General features: G+C 39.4%; 2 protein-coding genes across 3 annotated transcripts; both read right to left on the reverse strand.

Annotated features, from left to right (window-relative positions):
- Window positions 1-1,727: 1,727 nt before the first annotated feature.
- LOC146441605 (ovalbumin-related protein X-like) lies at window positions 1,728-7,725 on the reverse strand. Of its 2 annotated transcripts, none has more exons than XM_085052057.1 (7): window positions 7,549-7,725; window positions 6,938-7,000; window positions 5,455-5,583; window positions 4,579-4,696; window positions 3,677-3,816; window positions 3,239-3,394; window positions 1,728-2,499 (listed from the first exon to the last, which is right to left on the reverse strand). In XM_085052057.1, exons 1-7 carry the CDS (start codon window positions 7,714-7,716, stop codon window positions 2,098-2,100), a joined length of 1,176 nt encoding a protein of 391 aa, XP_084908183.1. In that variant the 5' UTR covers window positions 7,717-7,725; the 3' UTR covers window positions 1,728-2,097. The 2 variants fall into 2 exon arrangements, with proteins under 2 accessions (XP_084908183.1, XP_084908182.1); XM_085052056.1 differs by having other exon boundaries at window positions 6,953-7,000; window positions 7,549-7,716.
- Window positions 7,726-14,004: 6,279 nt separating this feature from the next.
- LOC146441606 (serpin B4-like) lies at window positions 14,005-18,131 on the reverse strand. Its single transcript, XM_085053951.1, has 7 exons — window positions 17,964-18,131; window positions 17,431-17,493; window positions 16,692-16,820; window positions 16,351-16,468; window positions 15,884-16,026; window positions 15,003-15,170; window positions 14,005-14,843 (listed from the first exon to the last, which is right to left on the reverse strand). The coding sequence occupies exons 1-7, from the start codon at window positions 18,129-18,131 to the stop codon at window positions 14,439-14,441; spliced, it is 1,194 nt and encodes a 397-aa protein (XP_084910077.1). The 3' UTR covers window positions 14,005-14,438.
- Between the last annotated feature and the right edge of the window lie 4,014 nt (window positions 18,132-22,145).

Below are 22,145 nucleotides of genomic sequence, written 5' to 3' on the forward strand. Positions count from 1 at the left end.
CTCAGTCTCTTCCTCAGGCTGAGGCAACCAAGATCTCAGCTGCTCTTTATATTTGCTTCCCCTAAAGGCCCTTTACCATCCTCATGGCACTCCTTTGGATGCTCCCTAATAGCTGGTTGTCTTTTTTGTATTGTGTCACCCAGCACTGCCCCCAGCACTCGAGGTGAGGCTGCCCCAGTGCAGAGCAGAGCAGGACAATCCCCTCCCTTGCCTGGCTGTGATGCTGTGCCTGATGCCCTCCAGGACACACTTGGCCCTCCTGGCTGCCAGGGCACAATGACTCAGATTCAACTTGCCATGGATCAGGACCCCCAGATCCCTTTCTGTGGTGCTGCTCTCTAGTGTCTTGTTTGTCAGTTTATACATACATCCAGGGTTTCCCTGTCCCTTTTTATTGCAATAACTGACGCTAATGACAGAGTACCTCCTCTCAAAACTCTCAGTGGGGAAATGCTTTGCCTGAGAGTTGTCCATCTACTTGTTCTTTCTTATGCCCTATGAGTTATATGATTGTTCAGATTATTTCATCATCTTAAATGGCAGAGTTGCTGGTGTAATTTATTCCTTGAAATATTTATCTGACTGATTGTCAGTTCATCTTTAATACCCATTGGAATTGTATTGAAAAAAGACGTAAGAACAAGTAAATATTCTACTGGGCTATTTCTTGGTAATCTGTCTACAGAGAGGAATCAAACTTATTTCATAAATGTGTAGGAAGCTTCATATCTAGATACTTTATTAATTCTACAAACAGGAGGATTTTGTACTAAATCCCATTTTGCTCACAACAGTTACCAATGTAATAATATTTTTAAGGGTTTGTCATCCAGAAAACTAAGAAAATTCACATAATTTCATGACAAGAATTTGTGAATTTCTTTTATTATGTTAGGGCAAAAAAATCAATTATATGTATCAAAATCAGTAATATATGATTAGAATGAAAACAGGTCATAATATTGAGTCAATATATCAGCACTTGGAGATGCTAGTGGATACATAGAAAAAAAAAGACAGAGTATTCGGATTGTCATGTAGTTCTTGAAAACAAGAGATGTAGTCTTGAACTCTCATAGGAACAAAGAAGAGCAGCTACATTAGTGGAATAATAATGTACTTGAGTTTTGAACATCTGAGAGTTTTCCAGGAACAAATTGAAGTTTACTTGCTAAGCAAGATCAACAGAGAGAGGGATTATTTTAAAAGCTCTGGTTTTTTTCACAAAAAACCATTTCCCATGGAGAAATCAGATTCTTTAATACCACTTACAGGATTTTTCACAAAAATCAAAATGTTCTCAAATTTGAAGTGATTTCCAATGTTTTAAAAAAGAATTCAGACAACTCTTTTGCCTGGCAGTTCTGAGTCCTGGATCCTCTGGACCATCCAGATAGCCATGTTTCAGGCTTTGAATCTACACTCTGTGACAAGCCATAACTGCACCTAGACCAATTAGATTTTCTCAAACATTTTGAAGTGGAAGGAAAACTCTCCATGACTTTGGAGAACCTCTGAAAGAAATTCAGGGTTACATGAGGTACTGATGGAGAGAGGACATCTCTGGTGATAGTGGATATGTACAACATTTCCCAACAGCTAAGTGAAAAAAAAATTACATAGGCATCAGTTAATACCCTGTATAGCAGAATCTTGTCCACAAGCATCTCCTCCAGACTGGGAATCTCAATGACAAAAATGGGTTTGTCAGCAGAATAGTACCAGGGAATGGGATGAGCAGAGCCCATGGCTTTCCATGTAATGGAATACCAAAGACTTGGAGTCATGACTAGCTCTTCAAGTGAAAATCATTTGACCCCTTCCTGGCTTGTGAGTGCTTCTATTCTCTGTGGGTAAGTCTTTGCTTAGCTGAATCAACACTGAAACCAGTCTGAGAAGGGAAAGGAGCAAATACACTTGCTGCTGTTTCCTCACCTGCAGGTGTGTCTGTCTTTGCTATGGAAGCTTCATGAAGGGGCATGACTTAGAGTAGCCTTTCCACTCGGAGAAAATATTGAAGAGATGAGATTATACTACAATACTAAAGGGGGTCTGTTTCTTAAGGATAGGCAAGCCTTATTTCCAGACCTTTTCTCTTTAGGGATAACAATATCTACCAAAGAAGAGGATCATGTTGCTTGGGTTGTGTTTGATCAAGAAAAGGAATGGATGGTCAGCCCTAAACTCTTCAAGCTCAGAAGAATGTTGGATGTCTTCTGTGTCATCTGCCAACCCAGCCTCCTCAGTGCCCTCTTCAGTGACTTCCATGAACGCCCCATGGATGGCCTTGGATATCTTTAGGGTCTCTACTGAAGAGATGCCAGAGAGATTGGCCGAGGGGCTGAACAGGTCAGTCATACCCAAGGATGTTAAGACAGATGTGAAGTTATATTTTTCCCCAATCTTCATGCGAGGGAGGTACACTTTCACTCTCTTCTTTTCCATCACCTCGGAACTGGTCCACTCTGTAAGTTTTTCAAAGCTGATTTTGTTCTCAAGCTGCGAAGAAAGGCAGGGAATGAAATGCCTGGTATGTAAATCCAACTTCTTCCCACCATTCATTTCTGTCAAGGCTATCATAAAAGCAAAACTCCAACCAGAATGGTTCCTGAAGTGCATCCTATTGGCATCCTTCCTGCAGTTTATTAATTTCCTCTCCAGTGCTGCCTGTCACTGTCCTTTTATTCAGTTCTTTACCAACTTGACACATCCAATTTGTCCAACTAATCTTGTCTCATGAGGCAAAACTCAACAGTTCACAGCCTAGCAAATTAGTCAGCTTGTGAAAGAGATTGCAAAAAAAAAGGTCATGAAATTTCCCTACAGTTGATAGTACCTAACAAATGCAAACTTTTCTACATCTGTAATAACTCTACTTTATAATTAAAAAATATTGCTGAAATAAGAGTAATTGTTCATATAATGCCTCCTGCATTGATTTTTCCCTTTCTTGAGTCCAGGTAGGTAATTTTATAACACCGCCTGCGTATACATCCTCTTCTGCAGAGCAACAGCAGACCTACACTGCATTACTTTCATTTTATATAAATGAATTCAGGGCTCTCCTGAGAGGCTCTGCCTGACAACCTGGAAGCACCAGGGCAGCTTTTGTGCTCCCCTGCCTGCCCAGCACAGCCCTGGTGGGAGCAGCTGGAATGTCCATGGACAGCAAAAGGTCTGACAGCAGCCAAGCCCCACTGAAGTCATAACTCTTCTGCTTCCCCTGCTAGAGCCATACCTGCTCCAGGCCAGAGATGTCATCAGGCAGCAGCACCAACAGGCTCAGCTCTCCACTGGCATATGGAAGTTCCAGGATCTTAATTTTATCTTCAGCCACTCTTGCCACTTTGAAGGTGTTGTTCTGACACATCATTTGCACAGGTCTGCTCTCTTGCTGCAAAAACAGAAAAGTGAGACAACGTGATGAGGGAGCAATTTTTTCTTTGATCAGACAAATATATAAGGCCTTTGAAAGGACAGGACTCAATCTTCAATCATGGTGTCTTTGAAGTAGAGCTGTGTCTCCATTTTTGTCTCATCTGCTGGTGTGTTCTGGTCAGACACAGCTGTTGTAAACTGACAGGGAGGGATCCAGGTAAATCACCCAGCCAATGACAACAGAATTGTAAATACAACAGATACATATCTGGCCAGAAGCTGTGTCTGTGCCCCCCACCTCTGTCACATTGAAGGGCACTTCCTGAGTGTCTTCTTTAAATGGGGTCTTCCATATCCCTTTGAAGTAAATGGCATTCACAAGGACCAGTGCAGTGTGGAGATTAACAGAGCTTGGTTCAAGGAAATCTTGGATCTGTCCTTTAAGAAAGAAGCAGGGCACAGAGTGGTGAGTTTCACAGCAGTAGTCTTGCGTTTTAGAAGGCAATTAACATGCAGCTGCTTCACTTGACTTTTCCTTGTCTGAAAGTCTGCACATGGAATTAAGTTTCATGAGGATTATTTAATAATACACAAAAGATTGGCATCTGGCCAGAGATTTCTGCAAGACAGGTAGGTTCAAGTGTGTTGTAGATCCCCAGGAATATTTCTAACAAGTGCTTGTGGAAAAAAATATTTATATAGAAAAGAAGGAAATGGAGAGAGAAGTACCAACACAGATTTTCTCTTTCTCACTGTGTTTCTTTCCCACAATTCAGTCATGGTTTTTCCTCCCCCCTCAACACAATAAATGCACACAAGATTCTGAATCATTTATTTCCCATCATCAGCTTAGAGTGCTTTGCTTTCTCCCCTAGAAACCCACTTCTTACCCATCCAGCACATCCTTGTAAAATTATGCCAATATTAGAGAAGCTGGGACTAACCTTGCATGAGTTAAGCTCTCCAGACACAAAAAGTGTGCATATAAAGTGTGCATATCATAGCACCTCTGCCTTTGCCAGATGTATTTAAAATGCACTGTTAGTGCCACACTAGTGCAACAGAATCATCCCTTTCACTAGAAATTATCCACTAATGGCGTCAGGAGGAGGAAATTTCTCCTCTAATTTTAGTCTTTTCAGGAGTTGCTAAAATACAGTTGTCAGAGGGTAGTATATTCCATAATCTTGTCTGACTTACCATTTGTCTGATTTTTCACCCAGGAATTAATGCGCTGTCTGGCTTGATTTGATGCTGTTTTGAAATTGACCATTTCTAGACCAGATCTGTACAGTTTCTTCACACATTTTAAGTAGATCTGTAAAAACATCAATTGTAGCCACTGAATTAGTAATTTTTTTAAAACAGCATGAAAGTGAAATAAAATACAGCTAATAAGCTTTTATAGTGATGCCATGGTTAAGGTGTTCTCATTGCTTTCTTCCTGAAAGAATTTACTAAAGCTGGGCCACAAAAGTTATTTTCTCTCATGACAATTTCAGATCTGACATTTTTATTTCTTTGGCAGTTCAGAGCATATATTAAAGGTGTTTAAATATTTTCTGGAAGAAAGCCTCATCCAAAATCGCTGTTTTCATGTTCATTTCAGACTATTTTATTATCTTTAAGTCCATTTCCTTTTTTTTTTAAAGCATTTTTCCTTATTTTTGGTTATAAGAATTTGCTTCGCTTTAGAATATTTGTATCTTTTGTTTTGAAAATGCAAATGAAAGATTTTGACACTTTCAAAATTTGTTTTTGAGGTGAGTTTTCAAGTGAAGAAGTATGCCACAGTTAAATTATTTGCTAAAAAAAGCCCCAAACAACCAATTAAAATGCAATGGTTTAAGGGAGCAAGTGGGGAGTGGGGAATTGCATTACGAATAATTTTGTTTATTACTCCATTTTTACTCCGGTCATATTTTTGCTTTCCATTTATACTGTTGCCAGGGCAATGGCAAAGGGAAAAGCCATGTAAATCCACACCAGTAGGGACCATTGGATTAACTGATCACCTACTCTGGCCAGTCCTCGTGGATTACAGAATTATACAAGGTTTAGCAAGAGAGCACTTACTGGTAGGATTTGACTTGTCTTTTCAGCATAGAGTCTGTTGGCAATGTGGAGTGAATAATTGGCTTTTGGTGCAGCGATATCAGAGAGAATTTCTTTGAACAGTAGGTGGATATTCACAGACTTGCCACACTGAGTTGTTGATAAGAAGACAAAAAAGTAGAGCTGTTAGGTTATTTTATGAGAAAGAGGAATATTTATAGAGTACAAATAACATGGGAAAGCACACAGTGTTTTAACATTGGCAAATGAATGTGTAATATACAGTCTAAGAGTTCCATGGGAGGGATGTTCAGTAAAAGTGTTAATGATGTACAATTCATTCATAATATATGATGCCACTCATTCTAGTGTTGACAAGCAGAAAAACCTCGCTGGTGAATTTGAAAGCATATAGCTCAGGAATGAAGTGGCAAAAAGAAAAATGCAGGTGTTAATTGTTGCAACTGGTGACTTGTCATGGGTACAGAGCCTCTAATTCCCAGCTGCTGCTGCCTTTTCATGGCAGTGTTTTGCAGGATGGAAGAAGAGCGTTAGATGGCAAGGGAGTCAGGAAGTGCCTTGTAAAATAGTGAAAAAATGGATCATCTGTCTCAAGTCCCAAGAATGGAATTCCAGGTGACACAGGCTAAAAGCATATAAGAAAATTGCACAATGATAAGCAGTAGCTGGGACTTAATTTTTTTAGGATAATTGTGCTGAACTGCTCCTTTCTGAATGCTTAATGAGTCCCTAAATGCTCTAGCTTTAGATAACTACCTTTATTTAAAAAAAAAAAAAAAAAAAAAAAAAAAAAAAAAAAGGAGGAAAAAAAGGTCTCTTTGTGTTTTGGATCCCAAGTAAATGAGGACAGACCAGGCTCCATGGCTCTCATTACCTTTACAGAGGCAGCAGATTAGCACAGACAACAGCTTACAGGTGGTGTCAAGGTACTGGGACCCCTCATGGTTCTCTTGGGGTAGCAGTGGCAATTGGAGGCTGGAAAAGTCCCTGTAGCTTTGTAAGAGTGTGGTTACTTTCCATCCTTTGAGGATTCTGGGCTCTTTTCTAATGAAGCATCTTCCTGTACCACTTTGGGGTCTCAGGCAAGTCTGCCTACTGTACCCTGGCTTCAGGTACTGAGACCCTTTCAAGTGCTGTACCCCAGCAACCTTTGCAGGTGTGGAGTTCATTCACACAAAAGTGTATCCTGGTGCCCAAAGCATCCTTTCCTGTCCTGGCACTTGCAATATGTGCAGCCTGTCTTCTTTCTCTGGTGGTGTTTTGGGTTGTTTGTTTGTTTGTTTGTTTTTGCTGTTGGTTTTTCACTTGGTGTTTGTTTTGTTGCCCTTGTTCTTTGCATTTTGGTGGTTAGTTGAATTTTTTTTAACTTATGTCTCTTAAATTAAGAGACTTAGCAAAGGTTTGGGAAAGTGTTGAATCTACTAAAAGCACAGTCAGAACAGTCTATTCTCAGGAAAAAGATGTGAAAAAGAAATCAATGTACCTTAGGTTTCTGTACCTTGGTCTGTATACTTCCAAGTCCTGCAATTTTGTCAAAGTGAAGAACCTGCGATTGAAAGTAGAAATTAGGTATGTGAAGTCCACTGATAGTCACTGATATTCATGCTAAAACTGTTGGTTTTCACTAACCAAGTCTGATTAACATATAGATGAACTAAGAAATTTCATGTGAGCTTTAAACCACGTGCCATACTGAAAATTTGATCTTCAGCTAAAATCCCTTCTTTTCCAGTTAATGCTATTCAGTCTATAAACTAGCTACAGCCTTATTCCATTGTATTTGTAACTGTGACTCCTATTTTATGAATGTTTCATCTTTTGTATGTTTCAAGTTGTCCTCTACACCTGGAAGGAATCAGATCTGTGAGATAATATAAACTGAAGCAAGAGACCTCATTTAACTATGCTCTAAAACTGCTTTTAATGAAAACCAGAGGCTGTTCTTGCCCTTCATGGGGAAATGCAATAAGTGAAAAATAGCTCCAGAACCAAACCTCACAGTTTGGAAAGCCATTCTTTTTCTAGGCAGGTTTGGAAGATGTAAATGGATAATCTGCTGGGATCAAAGGGTTTGTACCCATTTATGTAACTTACCTTCTCCATCTGATACTCAGTATTATTTCTTGCTCCCAGATAGACCATGGCCAAGGCTGCAATCATGCTCAGGGGGCAATAAAAGATGTTGTCATTGGGATGGTGAAATTTCAGCTCTTTGAATACATCAAAACAAAATTCTGCATTTGCTGCACTGATGGAGCCCATTGTGAAATCAGTGTTACCTAAAGCAAATGGAAATATGACTTTATGGTTATGATATATTATGCTTATTTTAAAAAGTACTGCCAATAGCTCAGAAACTGCCAGTTCATTGCTGGTTTTGTGATGCTGAACCAGTGAATGACATGAAGGCTACAAATGCTGTGATCATTAGAAATATTGTGACTCCTGACCCATTTATATCTGAACACGTTTGTTTTCTTTTGGCAACATGCTATCTCATAAGCAAGATAGGACCTTATACTTGCCTTTTAGGAAATACAAAGTTTCATGCATCCTTCAATATGATAAATATAACATGGAATGGATGAGTTTCCCTGTGGCCATCCAGAGGGCTCTGAATAGTGTTTGGGACAATGCAGACTTAATTTCTTCTGTGGCTGCTCTAGATCTTTAAATCAAATGTAGTCAACTCACTATACTCATTGTGCACTTCTTACTGTTGCTTAGTACAACCAGCCACAAATTTGGATGTTGATTTCGATTCATTTATAGGAGTAATAGGAGTAAGTTGCTCTATAACCTAGCCAGTTGCTTGGATGCTGACATATAAATTTAGGGTTTTCCTGTGGTCCTGTTTCAGACATTTAATCTGTGCTGATGCTTTTTAGCATAAGCATGCATGCATATATATATATATACACGCACACACGTATATATAAATATAAATATATATAATAGATGGGTTTTGTCAGGGAGTGAGATTGAGAAAAGAGAAATGCCTTTATTCCCAATTATTAAAATTATAAAAGGATAGTTTTAATGTGATGACAGATTTTCAATGAAAAAGAACTATTTCTACTCAATGCTGTGGTGCACAAACCACATATTTTGCACACCTGGAAGTACTTGACAGTCAAACTGTATAAGACATATTGATAAGGCAAGGCAAAATCACTGTGCCTGCTGTCTTTTTACATACCTGTCTTACACTTACCTTAAAGCTCTTAAACATAATATCACTTTTTCTTTTTTTAACATCTTAAAGAATACAAATTAGAAATTACATTTTCTTGGAGCAATACTTACCCCAAAATCTTCAAAGAGGCATGTAATAATCCAGCTTGCCAGCTGAACCTAAACAGCTTCCCTGAGCTGTTGGTGATATATATTGCATGATTTCAGACACTCCCACTGTTGCTTTCAAGGAGTCATCTTTTCAGTCACTGCCTTTCGTCACAACCTCGTGATTCATTGCACTTTGAAGCATTGAGCAGACCAGTGTTAAGCTGGTACTCTATCTGCAGCAAGCCAACCTTTATTTATTGGAGTAAAACCTAATTTAAAAATGAATTATTTAAGCTTTTGCTGTTACTTTCTCTTGTTCTCAGCTGTGAGGCACTGTCAGTGCAGAAAGCACTCTAACACAATACTCCCACCAACCATGAGGGGAAAGATGGATGCTGGGCTAACTGCTGAAGGTCTGATAGATATTCAACAACCCACTGCAGCATCTGTGTGGTGCAACAGAGGGAAATTCCTCAAGAACGGTGACTATCTGACATTGTCAAAATAATGTAATTCCAAGCAAAGCCAGCTGCAGGATGGTCATTCTATTGAGAGGGGTTTGAAATGGATTTTTTTCCATGGAGGAACAAACCCAACACTTTCTGTTTGTTTTTCAAGACTGAAGTAGTACTGAAGGGTGTTTTGGTCTGCCAAAACACAACCATTATATTCCTGGAGTCCAAAGGTTGGTGTGGTGTACAGCTTGTACTTGTTAAAAGCATAGCTACATCTATTTCTCTACCTAGGTGAGACTACATTATTTTACCTGAGGCCAAACTACAAGGGTCTACAGCATAGGTGTGCAGGAGGAGGGGAGAAGGGCTCTGAGGAGAAAGCATATTTTGTTAAAGCCTCATTTTGATGAATGCATTTAGAGCAACATTGTTGAGATGAATTAGAGGTCTCAGGATGAGCATGGTAGAGGAAGAGATTTGATGAATAGTCAGGAATTATTAATTTCTTGGGCTGTAAGCCTGACCCCGGAGTATTCAGGTATTCAGAAATTTATTTAAACCAGAGAGGGGGATTTAAAGGATGACTGAGAGTCAACTTTTCATTTTCATTCTGTGCAGGTCATGGCAACAAGGCCCATGGTACTTGCACAGGCCATTCTCATAGATCTTCCATACCTTGTAACTATGGCAGGTGAACAAACTACAGAATTTGTCTGCAGGAACATTCATGGTCTGTTAGACAATCATAATGCACAATATAAAATAAAATTCAATTGTAAAAAGCTATTACTCTTCATTGAATAATAGACTTGATGAGCAGTAGAGAAACAAATCTGGCATCTGTAAAGGCCATTGGAGTGGATAATAGAAATCCAAATCTGTGCATACTAAGTCACACAGCATACAGCAGTAGGAGCACCCTCTGTGAAAAGGAAGGGGAGCTACTTTACCCTTAGCAGTGTTGTTTGTTTTGCTGAAATTCAGGGATGTATCTGCAAAGCCTAATAACTGGGGTGGCTTTTAGTTTCCCAACTCAGAATGAGGATGTTATAGCAGCAACAAGGATGGGAAAATCTAGAGAGAAGCTTTCCTCTCACTTCTCTCAATATTCCTTATTCTGTGTGCTGGGCTGCTGTAGCTTTTACTTTATCCATAGTTATCAGACCATTACTGCCTGAGGGTACAGATTTTGTGTGCAAAGAGCTGTACTGTGTCTCTTCTTATTCTCCCATTTTCACATATTCACATCAGAGTTCCAGCTATTGGTCAGCAGCTGCTCAAGCACATCTTTGGGACTTCCATGAAGAACTTTCCTGGACACCCATACTCCTTTTTATGCTCTGGTTCAATTTGCTGATCCTGTCTGGACCTCTGTGGAGTTTGTCCAGGAAGGACAAAACCAGCCCTGCTAAGATGGCCATCCCTTTGTATAATGTCCAATATTTTCTCAGCATTTTGTTGCACCAACTCCTCTGGGAGAGGACACGTAGGTGTTTCTGGTTTTCCTCCACCCCAGTATATTAGCCTTCTTTGTACACTCTACATTTCATATGTCTACAGCAACACGCTCACCTCAACAATTCTACACACAGGTAGAGTGGTTGAACATCTGAAAACTGCTCAGTTCCTGAGTTATGCAAAATATGTTGCCCTAATATGAAAAACTACTTTGTCAAGACAGACAGGATGGTTTAACACATCCAAAGTAGAGAAGCTCATGGAAGAAAGTTTGGTTCTGCCAATAATCATGGATGAGGCAGTACAATTTTTCAAGAGAACAGTCTGTAACTGCAAACCCTTGGGTTAATTTTGGGGTTTTTAATACATTGACCTTTAGTGCAAAAGTGGTTGCAGAATCAGCCTGGGAGTAGCTGCACATTTTGGTCATCGTAGGCTATCCATATGCAGTCACCAGTCATCTGCTCTTTTGTAACTTTGCCTGCTTAGAGCATTGGACGTGGGGAAAAGGAGATGCTTCTCCTGAAATTCAAAAGCTACAAGTGTACTACCACAAACAAAGCAAGACAAACAAGTTAAAATCTACTTTCAGCCAGTGTTTGAGAATAATGTTTGCTTGTGCTTTGGATGACCTGTCAGTCTGCATCATTCAGACTGCACACTTTACTGTGCCTGAGTGCCTTTCTTACTGGGATCATAAGGAACCAGGACTTCCTACTATAAAACTTTCTACCAGTTGTATTTTGATGGAAATATATACTAGTTTTTATATGGGGGGGTGTGGATGGGAATGTGGCTCAAAGCTGCCCTCTTTGGCTTTTTCAGTGACAGTCCAAAAATCTTTCTTTGCCTTTCTTGTCTATCCGTTGCAAATCTTCTAAAGTTGTAATAAAAAATGTGTTATATATAAGTGCTAAGAAACTGTTTAAAGGAAAGCACAGTTTCAGAGAAAAGTGAGGAGAACTGCAACCATCAGAGAGAATAGAGTTCAGTGGAAATGTGAAAATGTAAATCAGGAGTCACTCAGTAATCAGGCTGTGTAAAGACAGATCTTTCTAATGCGGGACAAATGGATGTTACCTTTCCATGGATTCTCATGCAAATAGTATTTGACATCTTTTACTTTGTTTTTTGCCAGTCTACACATATTTAGGCTGGCATGGTTCAAAATTTGGCATCGAGCCTGTCCCTGGGGAGGAGGCAGTGGAAAGCCCTTCAGGGATGTGTCTGCTCCATGCACCATTTGGAGTTTCTCTGCCCTGCAAGCTCTGTTGTTTGACATTGCACTTTTACAAGCTACAGTTTCTCACAGGAGAAGCACTTGCTGCCAGAGTGGAGAGCTTACATTCTATGTTTAAGTAAACATCTATGATTTTGTGGGAGCACTGCCCTCCACACCAGGAGCTGCTACCACTACCCTAGCAGCAGGAGGCTACTTTCCAGCTCCTGGTGTTTTTCATCACATTTTTAGATGTCTTGTAGATTAAAATGGCAATAAAAAAAAAGAGATTGCAGAAGGAGAATATAGATATTTTAAATTATAATTTATACTGTATTTTGTTGCTGGTTCTGAATTATCTAGATATCCCTGGTGCAAGTTTTTGTTTGTTTGTTTGTTTGCTTGTTTTTTAATTATAATACAAAAGTACTTCTTCTGTAGTAAACTAAGTGACATCCTTGTTTCAGCCACACCTTCCCCTTTGCTCACACACAGAATTCCTGTTGTGAGGCTTGTACTCTTTGGGATGGTATGTTAAAGCACTTGCCTTTATCACATTAATTCTTTTGCTTTTGCATTTCATCTGAAAATATATAGGCCTGATTATGCAAGCTGATAAATTCTAATACTGTTCATTTTACTTTTTTTTCCTTGTAACCTAAGCAATTTATATTGGAGGCAAACCAGATATACACAAAATTCCAACAGCAGTTGTTGAAAAACACGTAAAGCTATTTTTTGCATACTTTATTTATCAAAGAGCTAACAGCCTGTGTTTTGTGATCTCTTCTCTTACCAGATAATTGATAAGAAAACTGTGTCTGTACAGGTAATTCTACTATTTCAGGCTGTATTTCATATTGCAATTGCAATCATATGAAATATCTGCACAGGCTATAATGGGCCTGCTTTATTTAGCAATTCAATTTGTGTTGAGTACTGCAATTTACTGTAATTTTTCCTGCGTATCTGAGCATTGGAAAAGCCCTTTGAATCATCGGTTCTGAAATGGCACCATTATGCTTGCAGTGTTTAGCTTCTTCCCATCAGTGAGTAACAGGAAAAGGAGAAGTGAGTCATCAAAGAGTGGAATATTTTTCCCATAAAAGCAAGTATTCTTCATGTATCTGTGTATTTTGGACTACATTGTGTATACTGCCTACTGCCAAACTGGGCAGGCTGCTGCCTTCTTGTGACCCTGTGCTATGCCTTCTCACCACCTCCTCCACAACCTCCAGGAGGTGGTTTAGGGAACTAGATCATCAGCAAGAAAAATAGCTTTATCAGAAATTTTTCTCTTGATTTGCATCCCAGAGAACTGTTCATCACCAAGTCAGACAAGTAATAGTGATCATGTAATGGAGGGATAAGTGTCAGGGTTTATATATCCTAATGTTGAATTGTCCTGTGCCTAAACTCAGCATGATGAATATTTAAAAGTGGGAGGTAGACTTCAGTGTCATTTACATTTTTGAGAAGGATTACCATTATATTTACTTGCTATATTAGACTATTCCTCTGTCCACTTAATTCTGCTTACTACATTTAATATTTAGCTTGCAGTGGGTTTATTATGATAAATAATAATAATAATAATAAAAACAAACAGAGGGAGCCCCTCTAAATACCATCACTATAGATTTTTAAATTTTTTCCTGTTAAGGATTAATAAAATAGCTGGAACAAAAAAATCATGCTACGTGAGGCACAAACAGAGCTGGCTCAAGTGAGAATGGCTGATCACTACTCACTCACCCATCAAAGTTTAATGTGGGAATTATGTGTCTCATTCCCAGGCATCACAGAGCAGGCCTTGTCAGAAAATTGTCTCATTATTCTGAAACCCTGTTTTTGTTACATAGAAGTTTCTGAGGAGGTTGGGGAACTTGCTCACACATACGAAGTTTTTCACAGAAAAAATAAATAAGTAATGGGTCTGGCCTTCTTGAGAACAAGCAAAATTACATTAGAAAATCTTCGTCTTCTCTACTCTCTGAGAACAAACCCTGAGAGCTCCAGCTTGAAACACTGCCCCAAATTAATATTTAATAGGAGGCCCAGGGGAATACTTTGCTACACCCCTATAAAGTGATATTTTCCTTGAGATCTTGGGTAGATAAGGCTATAAGAGACCAAGTACCTGAGGTTATGCTTTTAATGCAGATCCCTATCCTCCTGTCTACTTCATCTGAGAGAATATATCACTTACATTTAGGGCACTAAAATCATGGGTTTATTGGATCCATACTGCATTAGTAAATGCTCAAAGTAAGATTTTTTTTGCAGATGTGTCTAGAAGTGTACAGCTTTTTGGCAAATTTTGCATATTGCATTTTAAGGTAGATGTCATTTTCATGAGGCCTCCTAAAATTGAAACATGCCTGAAGTTCATGGAGTTTAGTTTTTTATATTTAATTTGGCTCTTCTCAGATAATCTTTTTATTTACAGCAAACCAGAATTTACTATAAAGTCAAGAGAAATGTCTTTTGTTTTGTCTTTTGTCCTTACTGCTTTCTACTTGGGATGTAGGGGGAGAGAAAGATCTAATTTCCCACAAAACTTCCACTTAAGGAGAGGAATATCTTCCAAAGAAGAGAATGGTGTTGGTGTGGTTGTGTCTGATGAAGAAGAGGAATGGACGGTCAGCTCTGAACTCATAAGTTACTGGGCGACACAGAGGCATTGCCAGAAGCCCTGCGGCACAACCTGCTTCTGTGCCCTCTTCATTGACTTCCACAATTGTCTTCTGGATGGCCTTGGACACAACCAAGCCACCTTTCGTAGAGATTCCTGACAAATCAGCTTTTCCCCAGTCAAAAACATTCATTACTCCCATTTCCTGGAGAGTATTGTTGAGAAGATAACTTTCCTCCATCTTGAACTGGGGCAGGTACACCTTCACTCTCAGCGCTTCCATCGTATCCAAGCTGGTCCATTCTGCGAGTTTTTCATAAGTGAGGGCACATTCAAGCTGTAAGGTATCAATAGTATTGATTGCATTGATAGTAATGATTGGCACCATAATGAAGGAAAGGAAGTTCAGTTTTTCCTACTTGTCTTCTGACCACTCTGGAGCAATGCTAAAGTATTGCTCTCTATGTACATTACTAGAGAGAAAATGAAGTGTTACCTGTTCTAGGCCAGTAAAGTCCTCACAGTCTTCTTCAGGAAGAAGAATGAACATGCTTAGTTCATTATTGAAGTATTGGAGCTCTATAACTTTCGTTTTCAGTTCCCTTATGATGGCCATGTTAAAATATCCTTCTTGAAACATCATCTGCACTTTCCTTCTCTCATTCTGGAACACATGAAATATATTAAATGGAAAACACAGAAGTTATCACCCTGGTTTTAATTGGTTTCAGTATTGAGGTTAGAGTTCAGTTCAAAAGCATTATTTGCACTGGTCATGGTTTTAATGTACTTGTAGCATTCATGTGTTCCTCTCAACTGTAGGTGCCAATGAAGTTATCCATTTTGGATACATAAACACTACATTTCCCTTTCTAATGGTGCCAAATTACTTTACTCAGAACTTGCTTATTACATCCTTCTTTTTTCTATCATGTCAGATGAGGAAACAGATACATCTGATGCAACCATAAATTAAATTCTTTATGAATAATGTATACATTCCCTGAGATAATTTGTCTTTAGCATGTTTCTTCCTGAAAGCACACACTGTTCTGTTTGTAAATAGTACCAGAGGAACAGAATTCTCAATTTCAGTCTCAAGAGCAGACTATTTTGAAACAGCACCCTTAGTTGCAAAATCCCCAACAAAGTTACTGCATGTTCTGCTGCACAAGAACCACTTCTGATGTGAATTTCTACAAACATTTATATATTTAGTTGTCAAACTGGAGACAAATACAGCCTTCTGTTGTTCTGACTGAACACCACTGTTTTGTCTTGGGATAAGAGAGAGGAGGAAAGCTCCCATCTGTTGTTACAGGAGACAGACATCTGACCTCCATCCCCCAGCTGCTTCAGTTCCTGCCCATACTGTACCTTGTTCAGGTGGAAATACATTTCCTTAGTGTCTTCTTTCTTAAATTGTACTGCCCACTTTCCTTTAAAATATATAGCATTGACCAGGACAAGTACAGTAGAGGGATCAATACAACCAGCAGCAAACAGATCTTTGATTTTACCTTTAAAAATAATGAATTAAGAAGAATTATTACTTTGTTCTGGCGATCAGCTGACTTTGACTATTAATAGTTATTTCTTTAAAATTGAAAAGTGGTATAATGCTGTCAGACAAATGACAAAAAAAAATATGTACAGCTTTGGAGCCAAAGAACTCAGGGCATTTTTGTTTCTCTTACTACATTTACTTCCTATTGAGAAAAAAAAGTGCAGGTGTTAAATATACAAAAATCTTGCTATCTTTGGGGGAAAAAAACCTGGAGAATGATATTCCTAAGTGGTTCAATTGCCTGCAATTCAAAAAACCTACACAGTTTTTTCTTTACCTTTTGTCTCGTTTTCAACCCAGAAGTTAATTTTGTCTCTGACTTCTTCTTCAGTGTATTTAAAATTTACTGGTTCCAGTTCTGCTCGATAGAATTTCTTTGTGGAATCCAAGTATTGCTGGAAAGTATAAATTGCAGAAGTTCATTGCAACATGATTTTTTTTATTTTTAGAAGATACATAGTTTCTAAGTGGCTTCAGAATAATTGCATATAGTAGGTCAGCAAGAAAGAAATGAGTAAAAAAGGCATATGTCCCTCTATGCTTTGTGATGGAAGACATTCTGCTGAGCTCCCCACACCACTCCTAGGAGCTGTTACAAGGGACACCACAGTCACTTACCTGGAAAAATGGATAAGTAATTTCTCCAAAGAGCCTGTTGGCAATGGTGAGACAACAGCCTGGTCCAGGTTCACTGACTTCAGCCAACAGAGCCTGGAACTGGGAATGGACTCCTTCATCTTCTTCACACTTCAAACAGGAAAACAGATGTTTCGTGGTAGGCTTGAGCTTTCCTATGCAAAGTTGGACCTGAGGGTGAATTGCAGCCTCTCTCTGCATGAGAAACCCTACTCCACCCAGCTGGTACAGGCATTGGAATAAATGCACCAGGACACCACCTCCTAATCCCCCTGTGCCAGATGTACAGAATGGCAAAACAATTCCACTTCAGACCTGCACCAGTTCACCTCCAAACCATGTCATCTCCTACAGTGATGTCTCTGTGCACACTAAGCAAAAGGCTGCTGGCTTAGAGACTGGGAGAAGCAAGCTCCAGGGTGCCTTTGGCGTGCTCTGTAGTCAAACATTTGCAGGTAGCAATTGAAGCACTTATCACATTTTAGATTTGCACTGCTGTTTTGGTTAGAAACCTGTAATGAGACAGCTGAGCTGTTGAAATGTGTGATCTCACAAGGCCCCTTAAATTACTAATAAAGGAACAGTAATAAGCAGGTCTGCAAATCTAGATGGAGGGGCTGATCAGCCCTGCTGTGGTTTCTGATTAAGTGATTGTCTTCAAGGAAAAAGGCTGACAAACTGGCTCCTGGTGCTTCAGCTCAGAGCTGCAACTGTGTCTTACCTCCTCAGAAGGGTATCTGTTTTGCTGTCTCGTACTGTCCAAAACTTCTCTGAAATGAAAGACCTGCAATGTAAATGTTGGGTGAATGCAGCTGAGTGGCAATACTTCAAAGCTAAAGCAGTGTTGCAAGCCTATCCGAAAATACAACCAGACACAGTCAGTGGGGAAAGGCCCCTTTGTTCTTTACCATGAGATCCTTGCAAATGAGCAAGTAGTTTTAGTAGATGATGAGTGCATGAAATCTTTCTTCATGAGAAAGGAGGCTTTGGGCATCCAGAGAAGGCAGAAAACCACATTAAAGGGAAGGTGCTCTTCTGAGCCCTGGAAAGTGGAGGGATACCTCCAAAACACTTTCTTTAGCACTGATGTAATTTCTTAAACATTCAATTAAATAATAATGCTTAGTCTGAAGAAGTTTGGTATTAGGAACAGCATAATGTATTTATAAAGGGCGCTCTGTGCATCAGACATTACTATCAACCTCTTGGCTCATGTCTTGCCACTGTTCCCTTTTCCAAGCAAAGAAGACCTACCTTCTCAATCTGTTCAAGTGTGCTGCCCCTGGCTCCAAGGACAACCATTCCAAAGGCAGCTGACAGACTTAGTGGAGAAAAGAAGATGTTTTCATTTCTTTTTCTTTTCCTTAGCTCTCTGAAAAAGTCAATACAGAACCTGGCATTGGCTGCACTGAGAGAGCACATAGTGGCACTGTGATCACCTGAAAAAAGGGAAAAAATAATTTAGATATCTCATGCTAACACCCGCTGTGTTTAGATGTGCTGGTAAAGTTTTTTGCAATAGCTTGTCTGACTTATTCAGTACTTCATGGAAATCCCCTTTTCACTACATTCAGGATTTCACAGTGAATCTGAAAACCAGCACCCTGAATGGCAGAAGCAGCACACTTGTAGAAACAGTATTCTGAGTTGAGCTGCTTCTCCAGCTCAAGCAATAGCTATGTCTCTGCCACGTAGGCCTAACTTTGTCCTAACCACACTGCCAGCTCAGATTATATACTGATCTTTTTGCCTCAAGTCATCCAGGCATAGAACTTATTAATTACACCCTTGATCATACCTTACTCTTTCTCTCTCTAAAAACTTTGTGTGTATTACTCAGCTGTGCCTCACATACTGTGTCCTTCTAAAGCTGATTGCTTAACAAATATTGGACAGAAAATTGAACTACAGACAGGCTCACTTAGTAAGATTTTCAACAAAGACACATTGTGAAATAGTAGAAAATTCCAGTCATATCTTTTTATCTGCAGCCTAAAATCTTTTTCCCAAATACCCTTCATTTACAATCACAATTATTACAAACAGATAATCTTAAATTTTCTGGAAAACTCCTCATATCTTAGACCTAAAACAGAGTTCCTTTCTTGTGAAAGGCTTTTCCCACTGTCTTCATCCAGTAAAGTGTTGTAGAAGCATCTGATCATTAGAAATTCAGTTCAGTATTTTAGTGGTTCCACTATTCTGAGTCATTTTTTGTTTGATTCTTACTGAGTCTGAATAATTTCCTTCACAGGTTTGGAAAATATATTTCCCCTATTACACACGAAGAATTAAATTATCCATATAAATATTTGAAAGATCAAACAGTATAGAAAGACTATGCTCCTATAAATTACCAATCTGGGTCATACAGAAGAAGTGGCAAATGGTTTTAATCTTCTTTAGAAACACACTTGGAAAGTTTAGAAGCACCATTGTGAAAGTTAAGCACAAATTCATCACAGTCCCTACATTTTCATGTAACCCAAAACATTGCAGAGCAACTTGAAAATATTCTTGAAAACTTCCTCAAAATATGTCACAAGCCACATATCCGTGCCAAGCAGGTATGCATATCCCTAATGGACATATCGATCATTAGACATTCCTAGTTCTGTCATTTAGAATTAAAGATTGTGGAGATTTTTACCTTCTCCTCGGGACTGACGGCGTCCACTTGACAGTCGAGCTTGTTGATGGGGCTTCTGGAGCTATGGGATATAAAACCATTGCCACTCCCAGTGGCAGCATAAATTTCACTCATGATGAATCACATTCCTGTCTGTTGCAACCAGTTAGTATAATTAGGGGGCCTATTGTGGAATCTTGAATTTTTCCTTATCTCTAGGAGTTCAGAAAGAAGTCACAATTTTTAAATGCATAGTGAGATGTAAAAAAATTCTAACTAGTCATAAGAAAGAAAACAAACTCCTACAAAAAATGTGATTTCAGGGGGTCTTTTAACCTGTAAAAAGTAAATTCTACAAATTTTGATATGTTTTGCTGTCAGGAGTGACACCAATGAATGCATGTATATTGTTTTTGTAGTAGAAACAATTATACTGATAAAACCAGCCCACTGATTTAGTCTGATCATTATCTTATATTGCTTCAGCAAGGTGTGGGCAGCAGGGACAGAGCAACCTACTTATAAGAAGTAGTATATTTCTGGTGTTATTATCCTGAAAAAAAATTCTCCTTCATATTTAGGTAGATACAGTGTGTGGGTGGGCAAGTGTTTGTATGAAGGTATGCAAGCACTAATACTTATAACACTGTTTTGTAACAAGTACTGAGTTATCACTGCTAACATAACAACCCAACCAGATAGTAGGCTTCTCTGGTATTTAGGAAATTCTGAAGGCAGTCATAAAGTGATCATGAGTTTAATTCTTTTCCGGTTTGAATTTTCTCATAGCTTTTTCTTGGGAGGAAATAGAAACTAAAAACACACTGTTCATTCTAGCCCTGAGAACAAGAGACTCAGACCTGCACAGATTTTGCCTGAAGGAAGGAAAGCCATGGAGTCTGGTTTAACTTGCTTAACACTGGGGCAAGAAAATTTCCCAAAGAAGCATCTGGTTTGCTTTCCTGATTTTTGGCTGCTCTCCAGTCACTTAAAAACCCACCTGCTGAGCCTGTTCCTCAGTGCTGAGGAAACTTCCCTGTGTGACCATCCAGCAGCCACTGTGGCACTCACACCTGCACCACCCAGGCTGAGAGGGAGGCCCCTTCACAGCTGCACACCCCACACTCACACAGTCACACCAGGTTTCCTTACCATTACAGAGACTCAGACTTCAAATAATAAGGAGTCTCAGTCCTTAAAATAATGTTATCATGGTGCAATAACAAAATATCAGCTCAAGCTGGTGCCTCTGAGGAGGCACCCCACACAAAGGAAACCCTGGGCTTTTATACCCTCCCTATCTAAGCACAAAAAAGTCCAAGGTCCTTGGTTCCTGCTGTGTTTCTGGGTGTCCAACTCCCTGGCTGGGACACAGGTTCCCAGGCCCTTTGTTCTGCACTGGGTGGGCACTTCATGGCCCCTTACCTGGGGCTCCTACCCAGAGCTCAACCTGCAGCTGCACCCCGAGCTACTTGCCCTGAATGGATTCCCCAACACTCACATTGTCACCGACAGGGAACTGCAGACCAGGACTGGGCAGATGCTCTTCCCTTTCTTGTGGTGACAGGCTGTTCTCTGCATTCTTATTTTGGGCACTAGGCATAGCACATTTGGAGGAAAAATGCTGCTGAATATAAGAGGGGAAAATATACAAGTAGAAGCTGCAAGATGTAGCTGTTTTGAGTAGGGTAGCATTCAGGTGTCTCCCAGAACAGAAGAAGAGAGATGGTTTTCAAGCAGCAAGACACAAACAAGTATTTGCCTTTTGGGAATACTAGCAATTTTAAATCCAAATTAATATTGTGAATGGGAAATTACAATCCTGAAGCACAATAAATCATATCCTTTGTGCACAGGGGTATGTGTTAGAGCCACAAGTATCCCTACAATTCATTCTTCTGTGTAGGTATCTGTTAAGGCAAAGTTCAAGTTATCCAATATGCTTGCAGAGTGAAACACTATTCTCTTAGCCCTGCTTAGCTTTCTAATACTTTTGAGCTCTTGTCTTAGCTGTCTTAAGTGACAGGTTTCTACAGGTTTCTTCATCGTTTGTTATTTCTCTGGTTTTGTAGGTACTTCATTTCTTAATTCCTTTTGAGTTAACCTGAAGACTAACTGTGGCTCCATTTTTCCATTTGGTGGAGGTTTGTTTCACATGAATCATTTTCTGTCAATGGTCAAATTATAGATAATGGAGCTGGACAGGAATTCATTCCCAGAAAGGAACAATCTCTGCTGTTCTGGTCTCATGCTTTGCTACTTTTTTCTCTTCTAAGTTAGTTAAGTTTAGGTTAGAAACTGGCTTAGATAGAGATAGTTTTTTAATGGGGATGTGTGAGAAACCCAGGAGTTTTTGTTCAAGTAGATTGAAGAATCTCCCGAATTGTAGGTTTTGAGGAGACTCACTGTGCAAGTGCTTGCTGGGAAAGGCAAAGCTACACCTCATCCTGTTGTTGAACAGAGGGCTGGACTAGGACTCACACCACATTTGCCAGATCTGTGACTCCCTTCTTGCTCTTTGAGTAATGCAGAGGCTCATTTCAGGCCAGAGAAAAATGAAGAGGGTTGAAGATGGTCACAGTAGTCTCAGAACTGGGAGAATCTCCTTATTGTTTTCCATGGATAAGCTTCCTAACAGGAAAGGATAAAAAACAGGAGGACTTTTTCTAAAGGTTGCAGAGAAGTAGGTGCTGAGATGTGTTGTGTAGGAAGGAAGATGAAGATGTAAAAGCACTGCAAGTACAAATGAAGTGACAGGTTTTGTTTAAGATAGTTAGGCTACTCTGTTGAGAATGCAGATTTAAAAG

The sequence above is a fragment of the Lichenostomus cassidix genome, chromosome 2 (genome assembly GCF_008360975.1).
Source record: "Lichenostomus cassidix isolate B80296 chromosome 2, HeHo_3.0, whole genome shotgun sequence".
NCBI classification, from domain to species: domain Eukaryota; kingdom Metazoa; phylum Chordata; class Aves; order Passeriformes; family Meliphagidae; genus Lichenostomus; species Lichenostomus cassidix.

What these genes read in the sequence shown, in the direction of transcription:
- LOC146441606 (XM_085053951.1), bottom strand. Translation starts at nt 18,131, where the DNA reads ATGTGCTCTCTCAGTGCAGCCAATGCCAGGTTCTGTATTGACTTTTTC. An exon ending in ACAGATACCCTTCTGAGGAG is followed by an intron (nt 16,821 to 17,430) that starts GTAAGACACAGT and finishes TCCTGTTTGAAG; the next exon opens with TGTGAAGAAGATGAAGGAGT. An exon ending in GGTTGAAAACGAGACAAAAG is followed by an intron (nt 16,027 to 16,350) that starts GTAAAGAAAAAA and finishes TTATTTTTAAAG; the next exon opens with GTAAAATCAAAGATCTGTTT.
- LOC146441605 (XM_085052057.1), bottom strand. Translation starts at nt 7,716, where the DNA reads ATGGGCTCCATCAGTGCAGCAAATGCAGAATTTTGTTTTGATGTATTC. An exon ending in CTGAGTATCAGATGGAGAAG is followed by an intron (nt 7,001 to 7,548) that starts GTAAGTTACATA and finishes TTTCAATCGCAG; the next exon opens with GTTCTTCACTTTGACAAAAT. An exon ending in CCAAGGTACAGAAACCTAAG is followed by an intron (nt 5,584 to 6,937) that starts GTACATTGATTT and finishes TCAACAACTCAG; the next exon opens with TGTGGCAAGTCTGTGAATAT.